This window comes from Balaenoptera ricei, chromosome 7 (assembly GCF_028023285.1).
Source record: "Balaenoptera ricei isolate mBalRic1 chromosome 7, mBalRic1.hap2, whole genome shotgun sequence".
Classification (NCBI taxonomy): Eukaryota; Metazoa; Chordata; class Mammalia; order Artiodactyla; family Balaenopteridae; genus Balaenoptera; species Balaenoptera ricei.
In genome coordinates this window covers 86,991,215-87,014,826 of record NC_082645.1, presented here as the reverse complement: position 1 = coordinate 87,014,826, position 23,612 = coordinate 86,991,215, and the positions used below count along the sequence as shown (strand labels likewise).

Below are 23,612 nucleotides of genomic sequence, written 5' to 3'. Positions count from 1 at the left end.
CAAGATTTTCAGCAATTATTTAAAATTGTTTCTTGAGATGCTTCTATTGAAACCATTGATCTAATTTCTGAGTTAGTGATATCCTACCAAAGAATTGCCCAAAGGCTATCAAACAGAATATATTAACACTTACGAAGTTCTTTAACACAATCACTGACAAGCTGTTGTTCCTTCTCTTCATAGGTAATCGTTTCTGTCTTTATGTGACAAGCCTTCAAGAAAGAAAAAAAAAATCAATATGTGATAATATCTTCTAATGATTTTATAGTATTAACTAAAAAAATCTTTACTACTTATTTAAAGATAAAAGTTCATCACTTACAAAGTAAAACAAAAACTCATAAAGCTTTATCTATCATAAAATAAAGACCATGGAAAAGGACATGACAAGCATCTCCCCCTTATTCCTCTCAGGGCCTTTGCACATGTCTACTCATCCTCACCCCAACCCCTCCCCTCCACTACATATATCTCTGATAGGCTAACCCTTAGCCTCAGCTAAAATGTCACATGTTTAAGTAGGACTTCTTTGACCCATTCCCCAACCCCCCATTATATAAGCTCATGAAACACTGTAGTTTTCCAATATAGTTCTTAACTTAGTTGTAATTATTTAGTTATTTGTGTAAACTCCACAAGCTATATATTCTATGCTGTGGCTTTCTCTATTTCACCTGTCAGCTTGCTATTATCCACTTTTCAGTGGGATCTAAGTAACAATGGAAGGTAAACATCTGTGCCTTGGCTGTCACCCCCCCCCCCACTGGAATGTCAATAGCAAATCCTTAGTTATGCCATATTTCACCTCAATACTACCTGGACCTAAACCTTATAGCCTTTAAGGTAAAGGAGAGTGAGAATTAAGTTGACCGTACCTTGGATCGAAGAACCATATTCTCTTCTTCCAGTTCCTTGAGCTTTTCTTGCAGCATGTCCAACTGCAGCAAACCTTGAGATAAGCTAAAGGACTCGTTGAAGCGAAGAGGTGTAGAGCAGCTGGAATCAGTTTCACTCTCTTCAGAAGCAATGGAGACAATTCGAAGTAACTCATCTTTCTTGGACAGCTCATGCTGCAGTTGATTAACCTGTACATCAAAAGGGCTTGATTTACAAGATAGTCTTTATTTTGCACTATTTACAAGTAATATAGCTTCTAATTCATGGAGCAATTGTTTCTCACCATACAACAAAGTCATAAAATCAGCTGTTAGGTTTTACTGACTAAAGTAACAAGGGCTACAAAGAGAGTAACAAACCTCAGATACTTCCTAAGCTATAATTTTAGAGCATTAACTCAACAAATATATCTTTTTCTATACTAGGTGAAAAGAAAAGCCAATTTCCATATTCTATATAATAGGAATATAGGAGGAAAATTTCACATAAGATGATACATTCACAGTTCAAAACAAAACAAAATGGAAGAAACTTCAAAGTATCAGAATAGAACCTTACTTCAAATTCTCATCCTATTGACATGTATACACTGATGTGTATAAAATTGATGACTAATAAGAACCTGCAGTATAAAAAAACAAACAAACAAAACAACTAATACTAAACTTTCATTGGGTTATTTGTATGGAAATATATTAATATAAATGTTTCAGACATTACATGAAATTTCTAAAAATCTCATATGTTCTGGTATAATGTTATAAGTCATAATCCTAGTTATTACTTTAAAATGTATATCTCAGAAATAACTAATTTTCTTGTCAACTGCATTATTATGAACTTTCATCAAATCTTTAACCGTGGTCATTTTTAAGTCTTTTGTCATGTACAGACAGTTCTGGGTGTACTCTGATGCTTTTGCAAATATGTTCCTATAAAAGGGTTTCATCTTCAAGAAATTCATGGAAAAGACTCTGACAAGTACAGGTTTCTGGTAACTGACTATACTGCTGAACTGAATGAATAAGCATTTTCAGAACTCTAATGAAAAACTGATGAACTCATAAAAGTGCTAACAAAAGATCAAGATGAAAAAAAAATTAATTACACGGGACTGAGTGAACTGATGAGGATGAGTATAATTTTTGTGACTTTCTGTTTGAATTAAAAAAAAAAAAAATCCCACAAGGACTCAGAGGCAAAGAATATACAAATCAATTTTCACTGCGAAGTAAAGGAGCTGCTACAGTGGAGGATTACTGGACTGAATGTCAATATTATGACATAGTATGAGTGTGTTTCATGTTTGGTAATTGCAATCATTGTTGCTTTTGTTGTGGTCATCCATGTACAATGCTTGGTGTCAGTCTATTTATCTCTTGTAAAAGTAAAATACAGTGTGTGTGTGTGTGTGAAAAAAAAAAAAAAAAGAAGAGAACCGGGGTGTCCCTGAGGAAGAAGTTCTGCCTATTGACTGGAGCATCAGCCTGCCCTTCCTGAAGATCTGCCCTGTGGATTTCAGACTTGCCATCTTCCACAGTTGTATATGCAGATTCTGTGCATTAAATCTCTTAATATATGTCAAAAAAAAAAAATTCTCACCCTAAAGGTTTGTATTTTTAAGCTGCGTAACTCTACATGACTTCCCAACTTTAGTTCTAGGGAATAAGTACTTTCAACACAAAGGCTTGAATGTTATTAAACATGATGATTTATAAAATATAAATGAAACCAGATAATAACAAATTATAGAAGATTTAAAATGTAACTGTTCAAATTAATAATAAATCAGTTCTCACTAAAAATATTTATTGCTATGGGATAAATATATTTTCAAAAATTTCTTTTCCTTTTCTTTTCTCCTTTTGTTTGGGTTTCTGAATAAAGATACTTCCTTTAGGTATCTATTATTTGGGGGTACACTTTTAAAAAATAAGTTTAAGATAAGATCACACAAAAAGTCTACAGAAAGGAGTAAGGATAAAGTGTTAGAATCTAAGCAGGATGCCACAAGTACTGTAGGTACTGAATACAGGCTTTTATATTGACTAAGGTAGAGTCACATGAGTACTCCTCTGTACAATAACACTTCATTTCTCTACTGGTTAGTTCAATGGATACTATTGTCATCACTTCAGGGGCACCCAGGAAAATAAATTCTCCATTTCCCAAGACCTAATTGCTTCATGCTGCAAATACTTGATCCAAGACTTACTTGATCAAAGGCTTGTCCCAATTGCTCCTCGAGGGCTTCATTGTGCTCAGACAAGGCATGGTTCCGCTTTAAGAGAGCTTGTCCAATTCGAGCAGCTAGCTCCAGATCACGATCCCTCTGTTAAAATGCCAAATACATCTTTTCTTTGAGTACAAATAAAATTAAGTGGTAGTTTAAAATTCTGCAGTCATTTTTGCTAAACTCAAAAGCAATGTCCTAGAAAGCATCAAGATCCATTTTAATGCCCAGATATACAAATGAATACAGGGCCTGACACACAAATGGTGTTTAATATACGTTAGTCAAATGGATGACCATCATAGTTATAAATGCAAGAGGGCATTTCTTGATATCAAGTGAGATTTATTGATCACCCCATTAATTAGGATCCAGCAACCCAACCTTTCAACTTATGACTTTATGGACTTACAAAATCAATACAGTCTTTAAAAATGAGGACAGGGCCTGACACATAGTAAAAGCCAAATAAATATTTGTTGAATGCATTTGTCTATTAAGCATGGTAATGATACAGTAGGCATGTTGAATACAGTTCCAATTAGGGCAAAGCTTATATGCATTCAGAGCCAGAGGCTTTGAGGAAAGCATAATCAAGAGCCCTATTGTCAACTGGTATAAGAATCATGATGTGAAATAAAATAGGGGATATAATAGACTGGACATTTTGAGGCTATAGCGTTCTTCTTAGAGTGTAGAGAAGAAGGGAGTCTGAAGAAACTGGTGGTAATGATGCAGGGAAGCCTACAGAAAAGTCAAGCAAGGCAAGAGTTACTCTTTCTGGGTAGATGGCGATACTTAGCAAGGCATGAGTTACTCTTTCTGGGTAGATGGTGATACTTAGCAAGGCATAGGAATCCTCGACGTGGTGGTGGTGAGGATTGTATTCTGTAGGGTGGAAAACTATCACTATACATCTGAGTGCCTTATAGTATATGAGTATGGGTTCCACTTACATTAATCACTGTAAATAAAATTATGCTTCTATTTTTTTGGTCCACAGCAACATGAAAACAGGTGGATGGATTATCTCCAAATTTTCAAGGCCCACTTACCTCATTTTCAATATAGGCTAAGTGGCATACACAAAATCATTCTGGGGAGCTGCTGGGGGTGAGGGGGGCATGTGGGGAGAAGGGTATTTCAAAGAGAAAGACTGAAATTTCCATCAGATCAACTGAAATTGAAGCATAGGGAGAGACCTCTTAAGACTGCCACTTTGAAGAGATATACTATACATACTAAAAATGTCATGGACAAAGTGAGCTCAAATAATAGCCTGAATAAAAGTAGAAAAGGGAAGATGCTTCAAACTATTGGTGTTGATTTGCAATGGAGCTGCTTCTTGAATGGGCAGCTCTGTTTCAGGGTGAGTGACACCAAGGATTTATTAAAAAAAAATTTTTTTTAAAAGATTGCTTTTCCAGGACAGAGAAGTCAGCCAGCACCATTATAACACAACAAAAAATTAAGCCCTCTACAATTTCATAACAATAAACTTCAGGAGCCATTCTACTTTGGAATGCCAGTTGGTATACCAGTTTTTCTATCTGTAACAACCTCATACAGAACAACCTAGAGCAAAGACATTATCACTTTTCATTGATATGCAAATTTGATAGATTCTAAATGATCTTCAAGTTCTAACTTTTTGTACTGGAGAAAAAAGACATATTCCTACCTCTGCCAGGAGATGCGTAACCATGTCGATGTCATTGTAAGTTTTGGTCATCTGCTCCACCCTGTCTGTGCCTAGAACTAAGAGAGTTAAAAACAACAGTTTATAGGATATAGAAATAACACAAAGTTTTAAACAGTCATAAGAATTGAAAGAGAACAACACAACAAACAACCCGAGCTTTTACAAAAAGCCATTCAGAATAAAAAAATAGGTAAAAAAAGAAAAGGGAAAGAAATATTTCATGTGTTAGACACTCAGGAAATAGACCAATTACTACAAACAAAATGTACATCATACAATAAATTAAGAAAGTATCAAATGATCACAAGGCAGCTACCTCCTGACTGTCTCCTCTTCCCTTGGTGAGACTGGAACTTTGGGGACTTCCCTGGTAACGCAGTGGTTAAGAATCCGCCTGTCAATGCAGGGGACATGGGTTCAAGCTCTGGTCCAGGAAGAGCCCACATGCCACAGAGCAACTAAGCCTGTGCGCCACAACTACTAAAGCCCATGTGCCTAGAGCCCATGCTCTGCAACAAGAAGCCACCGCAATAAGCCTGTGTACAATGAAGAGTAGCCCCCGCTCACCACAACTAGAGGAAGCCTGCATGCAGCAACGAAGACCCAATGCAGCCAAAAATAAATAAATAAATAAATTAATTAAAAAAATAAGATTGGAACTTTGGTTCACTCACACTAGAGAATGTGGGCCTGGAGAATGAATTGAATCACCAATTGTTTTACATCCTAATCTAAATTAAAGTTATTGAGGGGTGAGTTCACGAGGAGTTATGTATAAAGGAATTTAATTAGAATTCTGTTGTGATTATCTTGAACATCTATGATCACCTGTCATGTGAGCTAATATCAATAAACAAGGAATAGGACTTGTAGGACTTCTTATAATTCTATTATGAACCGTAACACTTTTTAGCTTAATTAAAACCCCTTTTTCTTTATGATAAGCTTCACCATATGTAGGTCTTTGCTATAAACTAAACTGTATACTATAGTATTCCTTGCATAACTCAAACCCACTATTTCTGGCACTCCAGAAATTCAGGAACTGCACTTGACTAATTTAGCTCCAAAGAAAAGAACAGATATGATCCTAATGATTCCACAATCACAATAAGCAATACCTTTTTAAGCTAATGATGCATAATAAAAGAGGGATCTTTTGACTTTGGAGTGCATTACATGAAACAGACTTGTGTTTGACTTAGACTGATTTTAAAATTAGTTTGGCCTTGAAGTGTGAAAAATCAGAGGTTTGAAGCAGAAAAGCTGAATTCACATATTTGAGTGAGCTTGAACAAGTCACTTACCCCTTCTGAGATTCAGATTCCACATTTATAATATGAAGATGATAACCTCTCACAAGGTCATTAGGAGGTTCAAATATGATAATCTACTAAGTAGTATTTAGTAAACTGCTAAGTATCATATAACTATTTATAGCTATACTCTTTAAACACAACTGGTATGTATGAAACAGCCCTGATTTAAAATTCTCTGTAAATAATGCACTGAGTTGGCAGCAGAAACTATGATTTAAGTCATCTATACTTCTTTAGTCCCATCTTAACACTTAAGGTTGCTCAAAAGACACCATCAGATAGATTTTACTTTAATCTGAGCTTTTAATTTTTCTTCTTAGCACCACTGCTTAAAATGAAACTGGGAATTGGGACTTGCCTGGTGGTGCAGTGGTTAAGAATCTGCCTTCCAATGCAGGGGACGCAGGTTCGATCCCTGGTCAGGGAACTAGATCCCATGTGCATGAGCAACTAAGGAGCCCACTGGCCACAACTAAGGAGCACATGTGACACAACTAAGGAGCACATGTGCTGCAACTAAGGAGCCAGCGAGCTGCAACTAAGGAGCCCGTGAGCCGCAACTAAGGAGCCTGCCTGCTGCAACTAAGACCCGGCACAACCAAAAAAAATAAAACAAATAAAAAATAAATAAATATAAAAAAATAAAAATTAAAAATATGAAACTAGGAATTACCCAGAGCATAATTATTAATGATAGTCTCACTTCTAGCTAAAAGTAAAACAAAGTGCTGGGCTGATAGTGTTAGGAGATAGCTGAAAAAGTTTTAAATTGAAAATAAGAAAACTAAAAACAACAACAACAAAAACAAACACACTAGAGAGAAACATTTTTACTCCAAAAGAATTTTTATTTACAAGTAGAGGATTTTTATTTATAAGTATAAATTAAACTATAATTTAACTCAGGGATAAGGGAAATAGGCTTTTGAGCCAGGAATCTTCACAATTTAACTTGGTAGCATAGCAGGAACAAAGGATTAAAAATTAAGGCAGATACTAACAGTGTGTGGTCTCTTCTACTGCTCGTCTCAATAATACACGGGAAAAAAATCAAGTCTATATATCTACACTCTAAACTACAGAAAACTAGCCAATTGTTGCAAAAACAAATGTAATGCAGGGCAGTGGGTCTCAACTCCAGATTCTAATTTAATGCATTTGGAGGAAGTCCAGGGCACAGGTAGTATGTAAAATATGCCAGATGTTCTGATGTGAAGCTAGGGATGAAAACTACTGATCCAGGGTTAACACTCAAAGCAAGAACCAGCAACCCTGGAGACTCAGTTAAAAAGTTTTTATACAACTAATTTAAAAAGTAAATGAGGGCTTCCCTGGTGGCGCAGTGGTTGAGAATCTGCCTGCCAATGCATGGGACACGGGTTCGAGCCCTGGTCTGGGAAGATCCCACGTGCTGCGGTGCGGCTGGGCCCATGAGCCACAATTACTGAGCCTGCGCGTCTGGAGCCTGTGCTCCGCAACAAGAGAGGCCGCGATAGTGAGAGGCCCGCGCACCGCGATGAAGAGTGGCCCCCGCTTGCCGCAACTGGAGGAAGCCCTCGCGCAGAAACGAAGACCCAACACAGCCATAAATAAATAAATAAATACTTAAAAAAATAAAAAAATAAAAAATAAAAAGTAAATGACATGGCTTATATTATACAACTGACAAGAAAGAGTTGAAGATGAAGTGGCAAATTTAATCTGAAGTCAAACCAGTAAATTAAGGATGTAATAAAACGCTGTGAGGTACCAGTCACACATGATGAAAGAGATGTTTTAGTGAGGAGAAACTAAAATATATTTCCCATAAATGCTTACCATCTGTCATAGTCTGATAATTTAAAGCTGAACCTTAAGAAGTTACCTAGTTTAATGATCTCATTTTCTTATATGAGGAACCTTGACTAAGAGGAATTATGTGACATGTCCAAGACGGCAAAGCAAACTATTAGTGGCAAAGCCAAGATAATAATAATGAGGTGATAACAACTCCTGTCTCACAAGGTCATAAGAAAAAACTTGGGTCTGCTCATTCTCAGTGATGGGAATGGGCTCTTTGCACCATGTTGCTGTTTCTACCACAGTCTCACCAAGATCAAAAGGCTTTCATCTTTTGAAATATTAGACTATTTATCTGTGAGCACAAGTTATAAAACAACATAGGTACCATTTTTGTTTTTAACGTATTGGTATATCTATACATGTCTATACACAAGAGAGGCTGGAAGGCTATAAATCAAAATGTTAATAGTGGTTATCTCTGAGTAGGGGTTATGGTTGATCTGTTGTTTTCTGTACAGTTTTTTGCTAATTTTCCATGAAGAACAAATGTTATCTTTGCAATCAAAAAGTAGCAGCTCTTGTTAAGAGGTTTCAAAAAGGAAAAATCAATTTTCAAATGCTTAAATATTTATTACGGCAAAGAAGTTAGATAATGCAACCCGAATTCTCCAATTCTTATGTTTTAAGTGAAACAGTCTATAGACCACCAAGCCCCAAAGGCTGGGCCACCTCAACTGCACCGAGTTGCTCAATTGATAGAGGAACACAAAGCATAGAGGAACACAAAGGATTCCTCTCTGCAGCCTCATCAGTTCTGTCTTCTCTTCTTTAACACAATATTCCTGATAAAGATAGGCTGCTTGGGATGATTCCAAAAGTACTCAGGGCAAAGCTCTTAAGTATTCTCTTGGTATTTAGGCATTGTGATTAAATGCTTCCAAAGCGATAGACTATTTCTTCACTGTAATTCTGTAACCAAGAATTCAGGGCCAAGCAGGCTGACTTTATTGTAATTCTATCAAATCCTATTTTCCCTTCAGTTCTCAGAGGTTAAAATAAAATATGTTAAATGGTACAGAAATTACCAATGCTCCTTGCTTGTTTCCAGACATGAACTTTCTAACTCTCTAAGAACAAATTATATATCAGGGAGAAAATAAACATTTGTACAGAACATTTTTGGTTTCTGAAGGTTGTTAGTTAATGTTCAACATTTTTGTTTAATATTTGGAGAATCTAATATTCCTGAAAAAACATGGGGAGATATATATAAGCACTTCACTAATTCTTACTCTATGTTATATCTGCATAATTTCACATCAACCATCCCCCAATCATTTTCAGGATGGAAAATGCCAATGTTAATCCATTTTGATATCCCTGTTATTTATATGAGATGGTTCTTGAATAGTTCTTTCATATGTCCTTTTTCAAGGTCTAGAGTTTTTACCACAATTACCTAATTTTTAAAAGATTTCTAATCTTTCATCACTCTCCAAACCTCCCACACCAAAAAACAAAAGCAAAACAACAAAAAACAAAAAAGAAACACACAGTTCACACGGCAGAGTAAAAGCTAGAATAGCTCCTAATAACTACAGACAGGTCTTGAGGTTTTAACCCCAAAGAAGTGGTTCTCGCTACTATAATACAGAGAACATTTCTCCAATACAAAAAACTGCCTTCAAAAGAACTGAGGCAGAACAAAAAGGAGGCTGGTCATATATACCGTCTAGGACAGCCTTTCTCAACAGGGTTCCAGGGGAGAATTAAGCCCCATAGATAATGCTTTGAGTGACAACGTTCTCAATTCTCCGACAAATAATACCTACCTAGTACATAATGTAGAGGTGATAAGGTAATTCATTCTACAATAGATGTCTTAGGGCATATGGCTTAATTCTTCTGTGGAACTGGTTGTGAGGAATTATAAATCTGCTAACCTCTACAACTTGACTTATGGTTAATGCTTCCTGAACATTATCTGTTGTATTTCCTTTCTTGCCAGTACAGGTTAATGATTTTCAAGGGCAGAGTTGGGGAAAAGTATAACTACCAACCAGAAGTAATAATTTCTACAATCTATTTCTTGGCAAAATTCTACACCCTCCCTAATTCCTTAAATTCTCCAATTAATGTCACTGTGAAATGGCCATATGGCTTTGGTGACAAAGCTTCAGATCAGTGGTTCTCAAATCTGAGTGTGCACCAGTACCATCAGGAGGACTTGTTAAAACAGACGGGCCCCACCCCCAGAGTTTCTGAATCAGTAGATCTGGGATGGTAGCACAAGGATCTGTGTTTCTAACAAGTACCAAGTGATACTGATGCCTTAATTACAACTTATATAACCACCCATCTTTTTCTTATGCATTAGGAAGTGGTACAGGTGATCCCTTACTCCCAAATAAAAAATACCCTGAAAGGCAGATCGGGTTTCTATTTTTAGCCTTCACATGAACAAATGGTACTTTCTGTCACAGTGTGATCTGATCGCACTGCTTGCCCCATGTCACTGTGGGGCTCTCTCTTAATAAAATTAAGAAAACCCTGCACGCAAAACATTCTTTGAGTATCTTAAACTTTGTGTGTGTAAGGCAGGGACTAGGAGGGAATTACTTTTTTGGACCCATCCATTGTTTACTTTTAAAATAAAACACTTGAGAGCAATCTCTTTCTGGTTTGGTAGGGGCTTCAAAGAACAACCAGTGTCCTTTTATTCATGTGAGATAGGTTCCCATCCCAAAACCTTGCCCGTGTTTCCTTCCAAATTTCTTTATTTTCTTCTCATGGCTCTTTCAATTTCTTTGTGTTATATAAGAGAGAAAGTGCCTCTGCCTGTGCCACCTCTTTTTATTAGCTGTTATAATTCATTTTAATGAGCATGAGTATCTACTGGCATGTGAGGTAAGTCAGGATAAGAAGGGGCTGAAACAGCACCAGGGAGCTGAACCCTAGGATGGCTTGCCAGGGTCTGTAGTAACTATTCTAAACCACAAATCTTGACATCTCAAGGGGATAGAAAACTGTGGGAAAGGGAAAGAGAATGGTTTGTATCATGCTTTTAAAAGTTCTTTTTTTTTTTTTTAATTTTTATTTAGTTTTGGCTGCGTTGGATCTTTGTTGCTGTGTGCAGGCTTTCTCTAGTTGCGGTGACCGGGGGCTACTCCTCGTTGCGGTGCACAGGCTTCTCTTTGCGGTGGCTTCTCTTGTTGCAGAGCACGGTCTCTAGGTGCACAGGCTTCAGTAGTTGCAGCACAAGGGCTCAGTAGTTGTGGTGCACAGGCTTAGTCGCTCCGTGGCATGTGGGATCTTCCTGGACCAGGGATCGAACCCTTGTCCCCTGCATTGGCAGGAGGAGTCTTAACCACTGTGCTACCAGCGAAGTCCCCGCGATTTTAAAATCTTGGTCAATTTGCTAAACAAAGTAAATCACTTATCTTTTACATTCATAAGATAGAAATTCATAATGAAGTTTATTTATATTTGAGTGAACTGTTAACCCAAAGAATTGATACTTTTAAAATAATGGTGAAATTAAAGTACAGTACAGAGATAAAGTATCAGTGAATGAATGATGATCCTAGCTTCTTTGCTTCATGATATTAGGTGTATCATATATAGTTTAATTTTCAAATTGTTGAAGTGAAAATAGTACCATTAGATGAAAGGAATAGGACACTTTTCCAGATCCTGGAAGTATGGATCGTGTAACATCCTATTAATCTCAAGTTTTAAATTGCTCCCTTGAACCTTACAGTTTGTTTATGTAAAGTCCTATAAACCAAGTATTTTAGAATCTGTTTACCTTTTATTTTCCAGTTTTTTAATTTAAAATTCATCTTTAACGTAACTCCATTAAATCATGATCTAAGACATCTTTCTAGCTAGTCTCCCTCACTGTCCCCTCCAGCGGCATATAGGACAAAGAACATGTAAACTACGGGGCACTTTCTGTGCCGCTTTATCAAAATAATGACAAACTAAATTTATCCCGATGAAATTTCAGTTTGAAATTTTCTCACAAATCTAAAAACTCAGGGAACAAAGGGAAATGGAAATAAAAAAGTGTTCCTTTTAAAAAGCATTTTCTAGAAAATCTCAAGCAAGTAACTTCTCAAACTAGAAAGTTAAGAAAACCTTAAGGTTAAAAGCTTTTGCACAGCAAAGGAAACCAAAAACAAGACCAAAAGACAACCCTCAGAATGGGAGAAAATATTTGCAAATGAAGCAACTGACAAAGGATTAATTTCCAAGATTTACAAGCAGCTCATGCAGCTCAATAACAAAAAAACAAACAACCCAATCCAAAAATGGGCAGAAGACCTAAATAGACATTTCTCCAAAGAAGATATACAGATTGCCAACAAACACATGAAAGAATGCTCAACATCATTAATCATTAGAGAAATGCAAATCAAAACTACAATGAGATATCATCTCACACTGGTCAGAATGGCCATCATCAAAAAATCTAGAAACAATAAATGCTGGAGAGGGTGTGGAGAAAAGGGAACACTCTTGCACTGTTGGTGGGAATGTAAATTGATACAGCCACTATGGAGAACAGTATGGAGGTTCCTTAAAAAACTAAAAATAGAACTACCATACGACCCAGCAATCCCACTACTGGGCATATACCCTAAGAAAACTGTAATTCAAAAAGAGTCATGTACCAAAATGTTCATTGCAGCTGTATTTACAATAGCCAGGACATGGAAGCAACCTAAGTGTCCATCATCAGATGAATGGATAAAGAAGATGTGGCACATATATACAATGGAATATTACTCAGCCATAAAAAGAAACGAAATTGAGTTATTTGTAGTGAGGTGGATGGAGTTAGAGTCTGTCATGCAGAGTGAAATAAGTCAGAAAGAGAAAAACAAATACAGTTTGCTAACACATATATATGGAATCTAAGGAAAAAAAAAAAAAAGCCATGAAGAACCTAGTGGCAAGATGGGAATAAAGACACAGACCTACTAGAGAATGGACTTGAGGATATGGGGAGGGGGAAGGGTAAGCTGTGACAGGGTGAGAGAGTGGCATGGACATATATACACTACCAAACATAAAATAGATAGCTAGTGGGAAGCAACCGCATGGCACAGGGAGATCAGCTCTGTGCTTTGTGACCTCCTAGAGGTGTGGGATAGGGAGGGCGGGAGGGAGGGAGATGCAAGAGGGAAGAGATATGGGAACATATGTATATGTATAACTGATTCACTTTGTTATAAAGCAGAAACTGACACACCATTGTAAAGCAATTATACTCCAATAAAGATGTTAAAAAAAAAAGAAAACCTTAAGGGCCTTAATTTAATATTCAGCTACTTAAAAGAATTGTTGAGGACAGAAATACAGTTTTATTTGAGTTCCTAATTCAAGTTTAAACAATGTTTACAATTCTTTTTCTAAGCAGTAAGTAATCTGGTTATAGGAAAGTACCATTAAAAGTTAATGATTACTATGAAAATGAGAATTTCACAACAATCACTCTCCAGCTAGAATCTTTAAAAACACTGAAGCACTCACTGGGAAAATATCTAGGACCTAATGCAATCTCATATCTAATTCAAATGAAAATAATTTTATAAATATATCAATATTGAACTTATAGAATTATTATATATATTCGTATTATATATTTATTATATAATAAATTCTATTATATAGAATTTATTATATATAAAGATGTACTATGCATACATCTTTATAGTGAATGAATTTTGAAAAAGTTAGCTCAGCCTGAATGAAGATTTTTGGAATAAGGTCAAAAGCAAAAAAGGTCTCCATACTTGAAAGTTTAAAAAGTGTCCTATTTAATTTTGTCATTTTTAAAGAGTGTGGTGTAAAACAGACCTATTTTCAGGACAAATTTGGCTTACTTTCTCACTGAAATATTCTCTGAATCCTTAAGTAAATGATGAAGATTACTATATAGTGTGCACGTATTTCTCCTTGGCATTATTAAAGCTACTTATGTACCCAAGAACTCTGTTTCTTAATGACTTGACAAGTTCCCGTGACTACATCACTTTAGTAGGGTAGATAAGAGTCAAAAAGCTGATGGCTCAAGATATTAAAGTATTAGGATAATAAATGCTGTGAAATATAAAGGCATATTAAATTTTAAATACTTTCACTACTTTTTTTTTTTTAAGTTCCCTTTTCTACACAGTTAGAGGAAAGTATCAAGTAAAAGATGAGAGAAATGGAAACCTCTGAGTATGCTTGCAACCCTGGACACCCAGAGTCTTAAGAATGATAAACTTTCTGCATTCAGACATAACACAATTAGAATCATCTCTTCATGTTGTTAAATCAGTTCAAGTTAAAGTAGGTACAAACTGAACAATGGCTAGGGATGTCAAATGTTTTAAAAGTCAACACCAACATATTCATGATCTTTAATTCAATGGACAAACTCTAAAATACTCACTCATATAACGGAAAGTCTCTTCAGCAAGGACTGGAGAGAGGGCATCAGATCCATGTTGCTGCTGTCGTGCGGACTGAGTCCAGTCTTGATTTTCATATAGAAAGAGAGAGTCCACTCTTAGCTTATACTGGGGTAGCTGTTCTTCTAGCAGGCTCACCAGCTCGACTTCAGGGAGATCTTCATTGGAGCACACATCTAAAGAGGAGAGTCCATGTAAATGAATCCAATATATTTCAATTTTCTAGGCTACAGAGAAAAATCGGTGAAATTAGTTTTGTCAAAGTAGGATAACTAAAGAAACATTAGCCAATACCATGTCTTGATGATTTTTATTACTGTATCCTTGTACTACAGTTGGTCTTTCTCTAGGTTTCTTTAATATGAGAACTTCTACAGGAAAAATACTACCATGAATTTTAATTGCATCCTATCTAAAAATATATTGTTTAGGGAATACACCTATGTTTTTAAAGTTTAAAATTTCTTAACTCGTCCTTATCAATATATTTAGTGCTGCTTACAAGAGATCTGATCTCAAATAACTTATATGCTTTGGGGAAAAAAGGCAACACAAAACAACCAGAAGAAAAGGAGTTCAAAAGGAATAAAATTACGTGTTCTTTAATAACAGAATTGAACTCCGTGGGAGGATTCTTCAAAATCTGGAAAAATTACATTTTACTACATTCTCACAGAAGCTAGATATTAAAAAAATTAACACTTACTGAAGATGTGATACATTTAAAGTCCTGAATACCTTTCACATCACTACTCGCTCACTTGCACACCTCTAACTCCCCCCGCTTATACTTCTCTGAACACGCTTGGGCTTCTCCACCTTCATGTGTTTGCTCCTGGCTTCTTGTTCCAAATGCTGCCCATCATTTAACACCTCCCAAATTTAGCAGTTTACAAAAAAAAAAAAAAAAAAAAAGAAAACTTATCTCTTTTAATATGCTTAAAATACTACAGCTTAAAATAGAGAAAATACAGGATGTCATACCAACCCTCTCATTTTTAAAAGAGATCTGGTATTTCCTTTGGGGGTGGCATAAAGAAACATGTTCTAACTCTGGCAAAGAACAACAAAGTTCATTTTAAGAAAACATACCTTAAAAGAGTAAATTTCAACTACTTGATCTTAACAGTGAGGAGGCTGACATTAATCAAATCAAGTACAAGGAGACTGACAATATCAGACAATCCTATTCACCCAGAAGGACAAGCAGTGGCTTCATAACCACAAAGATGAGGTATATAATCACAGAGATGAGGTACATTTAAAACCTTAAATATGGATCTAAAGAAGCTCCTCTCAACCCTTAGCAGATCTCTTAAATAAGAGCTCTGAAAATACATCCAAATAATATTACTATGAACTCTATGCAACTATTCAAATTTTTCCTGCCACAAATATATCACATACAGATTGTCATTATAAATCTGCAGGAAGAGAAGTTGACTATAAATACATGCAGAGCTAAAAACAGACTCTTAGGCATTCAAGGGTATAATGAAAATGAAGAAAAAAGTAACATCCATTAAAAAAACTACTATTCCCTAGAAATTTTCTTTTAATAAGCAATAATAAAATTCTGTGAAAATTCAAGATTACCAATTCTCTACTTCCAAAAAATAATTTAAAAAGTGAGTACACAATCAAGGTTTAGTAGATTCAAATAACATCCTTCGGAGCAAATCTTATTTGCGTCCATATTTTTGATAATGTACTATTTATTGCTTTCCTGATTGTTCAGTCTTAATATTTTTATCCTACAAATGTCCCTTCCTTATGGTCACTTCTTTCTAGCTACATTGCCTCCATTTAGGTTCAAGGCCTCCTCTTGTTTCTCTTGAATATGGCCTCAAAAGTGGTCTTCCCTCATTACACTCATATTTTCCTCTACATCTTCATATCTTTATTAAGTTACTCTCCTACACAAAGCGAAGAAAGGCCTGAGTTTCATCTAGCCAGAGTAGAAAAACCTCATGAACAGTTAGGACAATCAAAAGATCCTAGAAGTGTCATGCCTACTGGTAGTAGGGTTAAATTCATGCTAGAATAAAACATGCTAGAGTATGGTCTTGTGATATAGAGACTTAGATAGCAAAGATTAAAAACAAGCCTCAAAAGAACTGATATTATCAGCAAGTAACTTGAGGACCTGCCAAAATATAACAATTTTTCACATAAGACAAGAAAATTCAAACATCAAACAACATAACATTCAAAATATTCAGCATTTGATAAAAAATTACTAGATATTCAAAGAATAAGCAATTTGTAACCCATTACCAGTTGGAAAATAAATCAATAGAAACAAGCCCAGTAAAGACAAAGATGATAAAATTAGTAAACAGCAATTTTGAAATAGCCATTATTAATATGCTCAAAGATTTAAAAGGAAAACATGAATTTGATGAAAAGAGAAACAGAAAGTATTCCTATATTTATAAAATTCAAATAGAACTACAGTACAATATCTAAATTTAAAAATTCACTGGATAACATTAACATATTAGACACTATCCAGAAGAAAAGAACAGTAGACTTGAAGGTATAGCAATGGAAACTAAAATGAGAAAAGATTAGGAAAAAAACCAGAGCGTCAGTGACTTGCATCACAATAACAATCAGTCTAACACACATGCAACTGGAGTCACAGAAGAGGAGAGAAGAGGGAGCAGCAAGGATATTTGAAGAAATAACAGTCAAAATCTTCCAAATTTAATTAAAACTATAAATCCATATTTCAATGAAGTTCAGTGACTCTAAGCAGGATAAACACAAAGAAACCCAAAGAGAAAATCTTAAAAGCAGAGAGAGAAAAAGACACATTACATTTGAGGGAACAAAGACAAAAATGATCTCATCAGAAGCAGTGCAAGGTAGATGACAACGGAATGTCATTAAAGTGCATAAAAAAGTCAACTTAGAATTCTGCACCAGTGAAAACACCTTTTAAAAATGGTGAAATAAAGACTTTTCAGACAAGCAAAAAACTTTGACTAGTCATTGCCAGCTGACCTATATTCCAAGAAATGTTGAAGTTCTTCAGGCAAAAAGGATATAAGATGGAAAGTTCCATCTATAAAAAGAAATAAAAAGTGACAGAAATGGTAAATCTGTGTGGAAATATATAAGCCTTTTATTCTCATAATGTATTTAACTTATAATTGTTCAAAGCAAAAATAATAACAATTAATTATGTATATAACATATGTAAATGTAAAAGGCATGGCAAGAATAATACAAAGGTGGGGGAAATGGAAGAATACTGTGTGTCATTTTATGAAATAGTATAACGCTATCTGAAGATAGACTGTGATAAATTTAAATATGCATATTGCAAACTCAGAGCAACCACTGAGAAAAAAGAGAGGTATAGCTACTTAGGTCAATAGTGGAATTAAAATGGAATCCTAAAAAACAAACCAGCAAACGAACAACTCAAAAGAGGAAAGGAATGAGGGGAAAAAAGGAAGAAAGAACTTTTAAATGGAACAAAGAGAAAACAAGTAGGAGTTCAGTAGACTCAACTAAACTGATAATTATGTTAAATGTAAATGGTCTAAACATACCAATTAGAAAGTAGAGATTGTCAGACTAGATAAAAAAACGAAAAAAAGATCCGACTTTAAACTATCTATAGATGTCCTTTAAATATTCAGATAAGTTAAAAGCAAAAGGATGGAAAATGTTATCATACCAATTCTACAAAAACTCTTTCAAATATAGAGAAGGGAATACTTCACAACTCATTTTATGAGGCCAGCATTGCCCTAATACCAAAATCAAGCAAAGACATTGCAAAAAAAGGAGTACAAACCAATGAATGGGAAACACACACACACACACACACACACAAAACATTAGTAAATCAAATCCACAATATATAAGAAGGATAATACATCATGACCAAGTAGAGTTTTCCCCAGGAATGCAAAGCTGGTTTAAAATTAAAATATAAATCAGTAGAATTCACCACACTAATGGACTAACAAAGAAAAACCATCTCAGTAATGGAAAATAGGTATTTGACAAAATTCAATACCCATTCATGACAAAAACCTCTCATCCAACTAGGAAGAGAAGGACTCTTTCTCAATTTGAAAAAGGGTATTCTCAAAAAACTTCTGGTGAAAGACCACAACTTCTCTCCTAATATTGGAACTTTGGCAAGGATGTTTGCTCCCACCACTTTTATTCAAAAATATACTGAAATCCTGTCCCATTCAAAGGGCAAGAAAAAGAAATAAAACTCATCTAGATTGAAAAGGAATATGTAAAACTGTCTCCATTTGCAGACATTATGGTTTATGTAGCGAATGCTAAGGAATCTACAAGAAAGTTAATAAAACTAAGTTAAGCAAAGTTGCAGAATACAAAGTCAATATATAAAGAATCAATTTCATTTCTACATACTCGTAATAAACAGCTGGAAAATAAAATTAAATGAACAATGTCATTTATAGTAGCAGAAAAAAATTAAAAATTTAGGATTAAATTTAATAAAATATGTGGAAGACCTGTGTAATAAAAACTACAAATACTATTAAGAGAAATTAAAGAAGACCTAAATAAATGGAGAGATATATCATGTTCACGGATTAGAAGACTCAAAAGTCTTAAGATGTCAATTCTCTACAAAGTCTATATAATTCCATTCAAAATTCCATTAATCTTTGTTGGCAGAAATTGACAAGCTGGTTTTAAAATTTATATAGAAATGTGAAAGGTCTAGAATGGCCAAAATAATTTTTTAAAAAGAAGAGCAAACTTGGAGAAATTATACTACCTGATTTCAAGATTTACTACAGAGTTACAGTAATCAAAACATTGTGGTATTTATGTAAAGATAGACTTAGGGATTAAAGAAACAGAATGGAGAGTCCAGGAATAGATCCACACATACATAATCAAATGATTTTTCAATGAAATTACCAAGGTAATTCAATAGTGTAAAAGATAATATTTTCAACAAATGGTGCAGGAACAATTAAACATTCAACTGGGAAAAAAAAATCTGGACCCTAACTTCATTATACATTCAAAATTAATTATAAAATGGACTGTTGACCTAAATGTAAAAGCAAAAACTATAAAACTCTTCAAAGAAAACAAAGGAGAATGTCTTTGTGATCTTGACGTATGCAAAGATTTCTTAGAAAGACACAAAAAATATGAACTACAAAAGCAAAAATTGATAAACTGGGCTCCACCAAAATTTTAAACTTTTGCTCTTCAAAAGACACCATTAAGAAGATGAAAAGGCGAGCCATGGTCTGGGAGAAAATATTTGCATCCCTTTACCTAACAAAGGATTTACACAGAATATATAAAGAATATTTACTACAATTCAGTAGTAAGACAAATATAAAAATGGGCAAATGATTTAAATAGACAACTCAAAATATCTAGAAATAGCCAATAAGCACATGAAAAGACACGGAACATCATTAGTCATCAGGGAAAAAGAAAGTGAAACCACACAGAGGTACCAGTACACACCTACTAGAATGGTTAAAATCAAAAACACTGACATTATCAAGTGTTGATGTTGTTGTGCAGACGTCAGCAAACTATGGCCCACAGGCCATACTGAACCAAACTGTACACTTAAAATGGGTGCATTTTATAGTATCTTAATGCAGGTATCTCAATAAAGCTGAACAAAAAATGGGAAAAACTTTAGGTTTAGATGGGTTGCAGGATTTTATGGAGTTTTAGAAAAGTAGTACTGTGCATTTACTGTATGTTATATAACACCTCCAACTGGTTTTGTAGCAGTATCCCATATTTAAACACATTAATACAATTTCAGCAAACAAGTATTCCAACTAAGTGAGATGTCTAGAACTAACTGGACAGGTCAGGTTTTGTGGACCAGTGAGTTTTAGAACCAAAGTTTAGAAAAAACTTCGGGTGTACAGAGTTTTTAAAATTTAGTCTTGCAGATAAGGACTTACGGGGCTGTACCTGTTTTTGCATGCCCTATATGTCCTGAGAGCCTCTTATGTGCCAGATACTGTTGTTAGGTGACTGCAGGGCACAGAACCACAAGCAACTCTGTCCTTGCGGAGACAGGAAGATAGGAATAGAAAGACTAGATAAGGGAGATGAGTATGACGCAGTTCCTACTGACCAGGGCTCACACGGTACAGGGAGTCAGATGTAGACAAGGAACAGCACCCAAGGCAGATTCTGTTAATGCGATAGGAGACCTGGGGATGGAGAGGTTAATTCAGTGGTCTCTGAGGAGACCAGGCTGGAAAGAGAGGCTGAGTTCCATCATGGTGGGTCTTATATGCATTTTATCCTGTAAGCAACAGCCCTTCATTCATTAAACTGGACTCACCAGTGATGCTCTCTGAGTCTCTGTGATTGATATTCATGAGGTTTTCTTCACCCATCGGTGATGTAGAAGTGGCATTCTGGGATTGACTCATGCAAGATCCTTTCTTGTTTTGGTTGAGCAGGACAGCTTTGGTTTGAATCAGAGTAAAGGAAATCCATCAAGCCATTCAATAAAGAAAGGTTCTGGTCAAATGGATATTTTTTTTTAAACAGATTTTTTTTTTTTGATGGTCAAATGACATCTGGAGCAATGAGTGCTCTCATGTGATTATCACTCCTTGGATGGTCATGACCTAAAACAAAGAACACATCAAGTGACTTTAGAATTCAGCATGCTCATTAGTAACAGCAGTCCAATTACCCAGAATGTCTGTCATTAAGAATGTTTTCCTAATGATACACATACCACATGGATAAATCTCGAAATAATATACTGGATGAAAGGGTCAGACAAAAAAAGCACATAGTTTATGATTCCATTTATATAAAATTCTAGAAAATGTTAACTTATCTATAGTGACAGAAAGCAGATCAGTGGTTGCCTGGGGTTGGGGAGGGATGACCAAGGAGCAGGAGGAAAGTTTGGGGGATGATAAATATGTTCATTATTTTGATTGTGATGATGGTTTCACAAGCATATACATATGTCAAAACTTATCAAATTGTATATTTGAAATATGTGCAATCTAATGTAAATTATAATCCATTAAAGCTGTTTAAAAAATTTAAAGATAATCTACTGTTTAAAGTAAAATAATAATAATATATTGTGGGGTCTATAATATATGCAGAAGTAAAACATATTAAAACAATAACACAAAGGCCAGGAGGAGAAAAATAGAAATATACTATAGCAAGGTGTTTATACCATACATGAAATAGTAAAATATCACTCAAAGGTGACCTGTGATAAATTAAAAATGTATACTATAAACTCTAAAGCAAACAATAAAATAACTCAGAAATTACAGATATAAACCAACAAAGAAGATGAAATGGAATAATATAAAACAGGGTTTTTAATATAAAACAGGGTTTCTCAACCCTGGCACTACTGATATTTGGGGCTGGAAAATAATACTTTGTTGTGTGCATTGTAAGATGTTTAGCAGCATGCCAGTAGAACCCTCTTCCCAGACCCTCTCCCAGTTTTAACAGCCCCCAAATGTTTCCAGACAGTATCAAATGTCCCCTGGGGGGGCAAAGTTGCCCCCAGTTGAAAACTACTGATATAAAAGATGCTCCACCTCACTTATAATTAAAATAAATAAAAATGTAAAGAAAATATTTTTTATCCATTAGATCAGCAAACATTAAGTTTTATTATATTCACTGTTGGAGGGATATGGAGAAAGTGGTACTTATACTGTTGATAAAAGTGCAAATTGATACAAGCTTTTAGAAAGACTATTTGGCAATGCCTACCAAAGTTTTCAATGCATATACACCATAATTTAACAATTCTACCATTAGGAATTTACATGATGGAGATACTCACAGAGTATACCAAGATGTAGGCATAAGGATGCCCATACAGTATTTTCTTTTTTTAAAGCATACGTACACAACTGGAATCAAGAGATCCATAAAGATATAGTTTAATAATGGTATATGCAAAGGAATATAATGCATTAAATATATGTGTGTACTTTAAAAAACCCAATTGTTGCAATCAAAAAAACTGTTCAATATTAATTACAAACCTAGCTTAATACCAAAAGACAGTCTCTACTAAATAGTGTCTACTTAGCAACATGCAGCTTCTATTTATGGCTAATTCATTCTCATGCTTACTATTTACAGGCATTATAAACATGATGTGTGGTTTTTTTACAAGAGTCACCACCAAGAAATAGAAAGGACCAAAATAAAAGCACTAAAGGAGACTGAAAATGGTCACTGAGGTAGCACAGAGACACACTGTCAGCAACTACTAGGGAAGAGAATTTCAGAGACAGAATGGGCAACAGAATTAAACATTACAGAAAAGTCAAAAAAGATCTTTGGTTTAAAAAAGGTGGTATACAGAGACCATAAAATCAACAGTAACCTTCTAGAAACCAGTTCAATCAAGAGATTAGGCCCAAAGCCAGGCTGTAAGTGATCAGGAAGCAAGATGGTGAGAATGGAGTTTAGTGAGTATTCACCAAGATTTGCAACATCCAGGCTTTCATGGATTTCCGTGGACAGGTAAAATTTCAAAAACTTCTGTGGTTATTGGCACAGGGTTGCTGTTTTTATACTTCATAAATGAAAAAAAAATGTATACGGAAAAACACATAATAAACAACATTCCTTCCCAGAAAAGTTTATAATTTTATGTTGACATAAAAAATTTCCTCTATTTGAATTCAGAAAATTTTAATAAATTTTTAAAATTCTATTTTATATAAACAATTATTTTCTTGAAACATGTTTGTCAATATAGCAATCTGTACTAGCCAGTACAACATGAAGTAAAGCTCAAAAGTATTTGTTTAGGTACTTTGATTTTAATTCCAGTTGTCAAAAATTCATTTTCACATCCAAGATCAGTCTACTGTGTGCAATTAAATTCTTCCCCATGTGCTATCTTATTGTCCAAACTGCCATTCCCAAATTAACCACTGAAAGGGCAATGGAACGAAAATGGGATCAAACCAGTAAAGATTTGCCCACCCCCACCCAGTGAGGTTGGGAGGAGGCCATTATTGAGCCTTCCAGAGTGGTTAAGAACATGGATTCTGAACTCCAGCTCGACTACTAGTTGCATGACCTTGAATAAGTTACTTACCCTTGTTTCTTCATTTGTAAAATGGGCTTAATAACATGGTCTACTTTATGGGGTTACTATGGGGATTAAGTGAGTTACGAGAGGATAACAGTAGCACCTACCT

At 35.0% G+C, this 23,612-nt stretch overlaps 1 protein-coding gene across 2 annotated transcripts in view; it reads right to left on the bottom strand.

Moving 5' to 3' along the window:
• The window catches only part of TRAK2 (trafficking kinesin protein 2), a 65,969-nt gene that overhangs the window by 20,294 nt on the left and 22,063 nt on the right, over nt 1–23,612 (bottom strand). Inside the window, exons 2-8 of one of the 2 annotated variants that reach the window (XM_059928440.1) lie at nt 20,738–21,029; nt 14,379–14,573; nt 5,149–5,226; nt 4,812–4,888; nt 3,113–3,229; nt 876–1,085; nt 134–212 (exon numbers count right to left, since the gene is read on the bottom strand). In XM_059928440.1, coding sequence (XP_059784423.1) covers nt 134–212; nt 876–1,085; nt 3,113–3,229; nt 4,812–4,888; nt 5,149–5,226; nt 14,379–14,573; nt 20,738–20,828 — 847 coding nt within the window. In that variant the 5' untranslated portion in view covers nt 20,829–21,029. The remainder of the gene's footprint in view (nt 1–133; nt 213–875; nt 1,086–3,112; nt 3,230–4,811; nt 4,889–5,148; nt 5,227–14,378; nt 14,574–20,737; nt 21,030–23,612) is intronic. The other variant, XM_059928441.1, reaches the window with a different exon arrangement.